Source organism: Periplaneta americana, chromosome 1 (assembly GCF_040183065.1).
Source record: "Periplaneta americana isolate PAMFEO1 chromosome 1, P.americana_PAMFEO1_priV1, whole genome shotgun sequence".
Lineage (NCBI taxonomy): Eukaryota > Metazoa > Arthropoda > Insecta > Blattodea > Blattidae > Periplaneta > Periplaneta americana.
The window spans coordinates 189,983,073-189,991,341 of NC_091117.1; the positions used below are offsets into that span (position 1 = coordinate 189,983,073).

General features: G+C 35.4%; 1 protein-coding gene across 2 annotated transcripts in view; it reads left to right on the forward strand.

Moving 5' to 3' along the window:
• Nucleotides 1-7,488, forward strand: part of Atf-2 (Activating transcription factor-2) — a 30,792-nt gene extending 23,304 nt beyond the window's left edge. For both annotated transcript variants that reach the window (XM_069834273.1, XM_069834277.1), the window contains one exon: nucleotides 7,261-7,488. In XM_069834273.1, the coding sequence (XP_069690374.1) occupies nucleotides 7,261-7,336 (76 nt within the window). In that variant the 3' untranslated portion in view covers nucleotides 7,337-7,488. The remainder of the gene's footprint in view (nucleotides 1-7,260) is intronic.
• Nucleotides 7,489-8,269: the final 781 nt, after the last annotated feature.

Consider the following 8,269-nt stretch of genomic DNA (forward strand, 5'->3'; position numbering starts at 1 on the left):
CGTGACCTCTGCCACCATTATTCTCCTAAAACTAGTGGAAAGAAAGCATGTGAATGCATGGACAAAGCAATTAAGTTTTAATTTTTTTATGTATTTATAAACTTTTACTTCTAGAAACATTTAACTGAAAACAAATTCGAAAGCAGGCGTGCTAATGGTTTGAAAACTGAAACCAATTGTTGTGTCATCTATGTATTTTATACGTATTTCTGTAAGAAGTAAATATAAGAGTGCGAGTGGGCACATAAAACCGGCCACGAACCTGAAAATACAGTTAACAGTTTTTTTAGTATTATACATTTGAGCTGCATTTTCAGTACACGTTTGTCTTCATTTTTACCCTTTTACAGTATTGTTATGTATTCGAATTGGTTGCTACCAGCCTTGATGCATTTTTCTGCTTGCGGAAGTTTAGCATGTTCTGAAAAAAACTCTTCAATTTGACGACTGTAATGTAGGTGATCTCTTTCCATATGTTAGTTTTCAACTCTTCCAGTAGTGTTCGAGGGTTGTTACAGTACTTTCCCTTTTAGTCAGCCCAAGAGATGAAAGTCGAGAGAGTGAGGCAACCATAGATCATAATACCATTATTGATTTTTTTTTTCTTTCCTGAGTTAAATCTCTGTAAATTCGGGTGAGTGAATGATAAGTGATATGGTAGCCTATATCTTGTTGGAAAAACGTGCAAGTGAGTTCATATAGAGTCAACTGCTTTAAAAATTCTTTGTATATCTGTAGACAAACGTCTGTATCAATTTTTTTCTCCAAAACAGTGAATCCAATAATCCATTGCCGTAACATCGCAAATAAAATATCAACTTTTAAATTATAGTGATTTCTGATCTAATACATATGGGTTTTCAACAGCCCAGTGTCTTGTGCTTTATGAATTGACATGCCTGAAATGTGATTCTGTGCGTCGTCTCTTGAAATGAGTAGAAATGTGTCAAGTCACTAGCATAAACTAGACACGTTTTTCCTATTGACTTGTCTTATTTCATGAACATTCAGATAATAAAACTTAAGTTTCAAATTATGCAATATGCACTGAATTTACTTACAGTTTGCTGGGCTGAACATTTTGTTGACTTGTTAGGGCTTCTTTTAATAAACTTCGCTATTCCAGTGACAGTTTCTGGTGGGCGTATAGGTCGTTGTTTCATTCTCGTTGCATTGGTTACAAACCCCCCTTGATGTCATTTCTTAATGAAGTTGAAGATCGTTCCTTTTACAGGAACATTGTTTCATATCATTCATGAACTAATGTGAACATACTCCTGCACAATAAACATCCGTTGTTTAACCGTTGGTTTACTGATTTGTTTTTTCCCCTCCCTCGTTTTACTGACTGAGTGCATTTTGGACATCTTTTTGAGATAAATTTAATGCATTTTTTTTTTTTTTCGTTATTCATTTTTTTTAAGTTTTATTTGAAGACAACAGTGTTATTTGAACACTTTTTACACTTAACACACTAAGGCCCGATTGTATAAACCATTTAATCTTAGATCAGAGGTTAAATTGATCCTTGTTTCAGCTGAACTTGGAATTTTGTGTTGTATAAAGTCTAATCTGAGATTAATTTGTCTCAAACTAAAGTCAACTTTGACTGAAGAAATTTCTGCGATTAAGTTAGATGATCCAAGTTCAGTTATTTCTTTTCTGTTTGAAATATACGAGTGACAGATTGTGCAAATAAAATATCCATTATTATTAATATTAATAGATATGATAGGTACATTTATATATATATTTCTTTCAATTTCTTGCCTTAATACACAAACAATCTTATATTTTATGAGGCTCTATCGTGTTCAGCAGTATCAAATAACATAACCTATAATTATATTATGTTTATAACAACCATTAATTATTAATGGATATGATAGGTACATTCATAAATTTTCAATTAACTGTATTACTAAACGAAAATTGTCGTTTTATAAAGCTTTATTATGTGTAGCAGTATCAAACACCATAACATAATAACAACTCGGAGAACAGTCAACCTTCTTCTTATTGTCCGCCATTATTGACATTGCACAAAAAACCAGTGTCTCCAATAGAGTGTACGGAAAGTCGCCAAAAAGTAGTTGTAAAGTCGCTAGATTTCTCATTATCAACAAAGAAAGATTAAATTTTGTCACTATGGGGTGCTAAAAAGGTCACTAAATCCCTATTTAAGCAATATAAAAGTTAAAATAAATTGTTGTTGAAAAAGAGTTAAAGTCGCTAGATTGGCAACACTAAACAAACCTATCCGCGCATCACGTATTTCACCTGTTTATGCAATGTTGCCAAATCCTTTTCACGTGAACTTAGATTGCATTTGAACCAAGGTAATGTGATCGCAGAAAAGTTTTATACAATAGAAGAAGTGTCTGAACTCGGTTCACTTTTCAATCTTTGATCAAAGTTGATCTTTAGTAAGAGAGTTTTATACAATTGGGCCTAAATATACAGGATGATCCGTTTGGATAGACATAAAATAAAATGAGAACTGTTGCTATTTATTGTTAAATAATTTGTACATACATTCTAGAAGAATGGGAGTTTTGTCCAAATTGGACCTCAATGTGCCCACCATTGCAAGCACGACACAGTTCATATCTTGAGGCTAATTTCTCCCATGTGTGGTCTAACATCTCAGGGGTAACTTACTCAAAAGCTGAGAAAATCTTTACCCTGAGTCACTGTGCATACATATCATTCTTCATGAAACTCCAGAAAAATAAATCGGGTGGTGTCAGGTCTGGGGAATTAGGAGACCATATAATTGGCTCTTCCCAGTTGTTACCAAATATGTCATCCAGATAATCACGGACGTCTGTTGCCCAATGAGATGGTGCATCATCCTGTTGGGACATGACACCCATATTGTTTTCCTGTTGAAGTTGTGGTGCGAGAAAGTTGTTCAACATGTACAGGTATGGTCCTGATCGAACTGTTCCCTCTGCGAAGATAAATGCCCATACAGATTTTAATGACTTCCTGTGCACCAAACATTAACTTTAGAATTAGCCCATTCCAGTTTATATGAGACATGCGGATTTTCATGTCCCTCTATGATTGCATTATGGATATTCACTGGCCCACTGACATGGAAGACACATTTCGCTCGTTGTTGTACAGTAAACGGCATTTTGTGTATTCTGTCGTTGCTGAATAACTTCTTTTCTTTCTTATGTGGTAACAATGATAATACAAAACTCCTGTGCTTCAGTATCATATTGGAACTGAAATGAATTCTACAGCACCCACATTATAAATTTTATAGTCATTTTATTTTATTGGCTAAACCAGTGCAAAAACATAGTCATCCTGTCTGATTCCAAAGCTGCAATCTAGTCCATCAGCTCAACTACATCCCCTAAAATGGAAAAAGTAAAAGAAATTCATTGCATGGTAAAACAAATTCAAATGCTAAATAAAAAAGTGGTCTTCCAATGGATCCCGGCCCACTGTGGACTGAACGGTAATGAGAAAGCAGATATGTTAGCAAAGAAAGGAACTAAAATCAACTTAAAAACAAATTTCAAGTTCCCATATGAATCAATAAAACGAGTCATAAAAAGAATAAGTAACAGCAAACAGGCAAAACATCAAAATTCAAAATGGAAAGAATCACTCAAAGATCCAAAACTAATTTCTGATCTACCTCGAAAATCTGCCGTGGCCATGTTTAGATTGATTACTGGTCATGATTGCCTCAGTAAACACCTCCATCATATTGGAGTACTGAATTCACCTAAATGCATACTGTGCACCAGAGAAGAGGACATGGAGATGGAGCACCTGGCTGATTGTGAAACTCTTAGGACATTTGTGGACCTTCCATCAAAATATTGGGAAGCAAGAAGGATGATGACTTCATTGTTAAATCCAGAGCATTAGATACACACATTTTATATCTTCCTAGATGATTCAGATTGTAATAATATATTTAATTTCAATCATATTCATTTTTTCTTCGAAAACCAAATTTTATTTGAAAATAACCAAGCTATTTTGAACAATTCTTGCACATTACACGGAAGAATTTTTCTTAGTGATCCTTGCAAACCCATTCATTATATTGATTACATTTCCAGTCTGTTTTCCTGTCTTTTCTTTATTCACACATAAAGTATCTTCCACTTCTTCTTCCTCCATCTTGAGCTGGTGGTTGAGCTAGTTGAGTTGTAGTAGCTATACCCACTTAATTCATTGCATCCTGGACATGTTTAGTGAAGTTGTTTCCACTTGTAGCTCTTGTATGTGAGGCGGCACCATTTCTTCTCCCAAAGAAAGCAGCAACAGACTTCGACGATGATTTTTCTTCTCTTGCCAGGTAGGATAATTCGTCATCCAGAGAACAAAAGAATTCACTTCAAAGTTATTGCCGAAATTTACGAAAAATGTCTGATCCCGCTGTACTTCCCTTTAATGAACGCTTGCAATCCAGTTCTTCAATAGTTGAAAAGTTTCGTCAAAACCTCTTATAAATAATAGTAACTGAGTAGTATCACTTGTCAGCGCTTTCTTCCATAGTATGTAACAAAATTGAACTGTTCAGTTCTTTATTGTAACCGTGATATCAGGTTTTCATCTATGGCTTTGATTCAAGTAGTAATTGTTTTTTGTGACAAATTTACAGTCTCAAAATAATTTATCTTATCAAGACACAAAATATCACAAATATTGAGCATGCAGTCTTTCACGAATTCTGCATCAGAGAGAGGTTTGTTACTTTTAGCAATATTGTATGCTACAACATAGCTTGCATGTGTAGCTGCTGTTTGAGAACTATGTCTTTTTTTTTTACGTTTTTTCTTTATACATTGTTGAAGAGAACACATTACATTAATTCACAGATGTAATAGATCAAGTCAATGGGAACAACTTTTGTCAAATATTTTTGAGAATGCGAAATGTAACGTGTTGCAATGCTACAAAGAGTGCTTGTGGGAGTGAGTGTAACTCGAATCATCCCCTCTGCAAGACTTACAAGAGGAGAATGTAAACAAAAACGTCTCATCAGATACGTTTCCTTCAGATTACTATACATCAAAACGTAAAGTATTTAATGAGTTAATTACACAAATTTTATATTCTTTATCATGCTATAACTTCTTTAACTTTAAATTTAATACCATGAAACTTATTTAACATTCACAGTATCTGTGATTTCTTTTATTACAAAATAGTAAATAATTTACATTGTTATAAAACAAAACTATTTCCATTAAAGTTTCCTTTACATTTGGTATGAATATACATTCTGTAACTGAATCTCCATTTAAGTTATCTTTGAAGAAATTAAGTTTACAGTAATGTTCAGTAATGTGTTAAGTGTTACGTATGTACAGTAATTTGATCGAAACATGTCTGATGAGACGTTTTTGTTTACATTCTCCTTTTGTAAGTCTTGCAGAGTGGAGTTACATTCACCCCCACTGCGGAGCAATGACCTTAAGAAACACTGGTACTCTGCTGCATTACAACACTGCATTTCGTATTCTCAAAAATATTGGATATATTAAAAAACTTATTTTGACAAAACTTGTTCACATTGACTTGATCTATTACCTTTGTGAATTAATACAATAGGTTCCCTTACACTTGACCTGACACTTTGTTACGTAGATCTTCTGCTTTTTGTTTCCTTTCAGCTTTGGTTATGGCTCCCTATCTGACATTGTTGTCTCTGGCAATAGACTTAGATTTTTGGAACATGTCATAAAAAAGTCAAACCATATATGTAAACAGAAAATCTTTAATAGAAATTCTCTAACAATAGATTTCGATTAATTTCAAGGGAAAAATTGTTCCAGGGCCAGATATTGAACCCGAGGCCTTTGGCTAACAAGCAAACATTCTGATGGGGGCAGATAAGAAAGTTAAATTTTTTTCTTCCACCATGTTAATAATGTCAAAAGAAGTGCTTATACAAATTTTGGCCACTCAACCACAATTACAAGGCCGTCCAGAAAGTGATCTTCCCTGGGGCAGTTTATAGAAAAAAGCACAATTGCATGGAAATATTTATTGAAACAGATACAGCAATTGTTGCGCTATTTTTCAACATATCCACCCTCTAAGTGAGACATTTATCATACCATGGAATCAATTTTTGTGTCGTAGAAGTCAGCTACCTGACATCCGAACCAGCATTTGACTGCGTCTGCACCTCTCTCTGTCGATCCCATGATATGAGAAATGTCTCAATTCCGGTGGAAGATATGTTGAAAAACATCTCAATTATTGCTGTGACTGTTCCAATAAATTTGCCCAAAGAAATTGTGTTTTTTTTTTCTGTTAACGGTCCCTAGCAAACTTATTTTTATACGGACCTCGTAATTGCGGTCGAGTGGCCAAAATTTGTATAAGCACTTCTTTTGACAATATTAACATGGTGGAAGAAGAAAATTTAACTTTTTTATCTGCCCCCATCAAAACGTTTGCTTGTAAGTGCACCAATGCTTGAGTTCAATACCCAACCCCGGAACAATTTTTTCCTTGAAATTATCAAATCAGCTTCACAGAATAGATTTTGATGTTTGGTACATGGCATAAAAATGACAAAACATAAATGTGAACATGCTTAATGGTGTATTACTGGGAGATGTTATTCTTTGTAGACCGCGACAGTAAGACACTAGCTTATTTTTAAAAATTGTGAAAAATTGCTTCCAAGTTAACTCCTCTTCTATAACACGGCATTCTTAATCAATTTCGCATTCTCAAGTTGCCATCATGCCAATTCAGAAATGTTTCGCAAGCACTCACAGTAAACTACCAATCAAAAATAAATTGACGAGTTAGACATGTAATGTTCGGACTGAGAGCTATTGCATACTAGTCTAGAAGTGGCTTGGGGAAGTGGGATAGATATCACACAGTGAGATGAGATGCAGTTGTCTGTTACTGGATGAGACAATTAAGTGTTGGCAGCCAAAGTCTACTGTCAAATATTAATTTTCAGCCAAATGTTATTTCAAAATTAGTAGATGGTTTGCATATTTGGCCACTAGTCACTAAGCTACAAAGTAGAAACAAAAATAAATGCGTACGAAATGCTCTTTTTTTTTTTCCTCGTTAAAAAATTCTCGCATTTTGAATCCTGTTGCAGGCCACTTTGAAGCTGTCCAATGGCTGCATCTGGCCCGTGGGTCATACTTTGCCCATCACTGCTCTAAGCCTATCTTTTTTTTCTCTTATGGTTGGTGTATCCCTCTAGGAGTGACATGCTGTAACTATGAATCTTTTTTACTACCATAGTGCTGCCCTTGGTGTGCCATGGGAGGCGAATTATCACCAGATGATGGTTAATGGAACTATAGTAGAATGCCAGTAGGAGAAATAGCAGAAACCCGCAAAAATCTACTGTGTTTGTCCACTACAAATCCACTGGAACCCACAGGAAGTCGAACTCTGGTTACCAACGTGGTGGAAAGCTGATATTCTAGTCAATCAGCTAATGCTACACTTCTGAGCCTCTCATACCACCAGAACTATAAATAAGCTGTAACATTCTTAAAGGAATATATAGAAATTTTGAAAATCACCAACATGAGAGATGAGAAGCAATTCAAACTAATCCAGAAGATTGTATTTGCAACAAAGATTACCCTTGCAGTAACAGGTTTTTTTTTTCTGCTGTCAGAACTTGGATAAGATACATTGGAGACTTAGTCTTCTGTCTTACAATCCAGAAATCTAATTCCAATAACAAAGGATCTAAATGCATCATCTGGATTCATTGCTGTTTCTCATTTTTTAGACAATATATATGGAAAAATTGTTCCGGGGCCGGGTATCGATCCCAGGACCCTTCGCTTAGCGTGTGAACGCTCTTCCGACTGAGCTACCCCAGGAACTATACACGACACTGTCACAATTTTTTCCTTTGTATCCACACGACTCAAATGAGCTGACAAGACGTCAGAACTCAACTATGAGTGCACACAAATACTTGTGTGACTTAAATTGTGGCTTTCTGTTAACGTACCTCCACAATTTAAGTCACACAGTATTTGTGTGCACTCATAGTTGAGTTCTGACGTCTTGTCAGCTCATTTGACTCATGTGGATACAAAGGGAAAATTGTGACGGTGTCGTGTATAGTTCTTGGGGTAGCTCAGTCGGAAGAGCGTTCGTGCGCAAGCGAAGGGTCCCGGGATCGATACCCTGCGCCGGAACAATTTTTCCTTGAAATTATTCAAACCTGCTTTACAGGGAGCTACTACCTGAAAGCCAGATTTGTATAATGTACATGGAAGTTACCAAA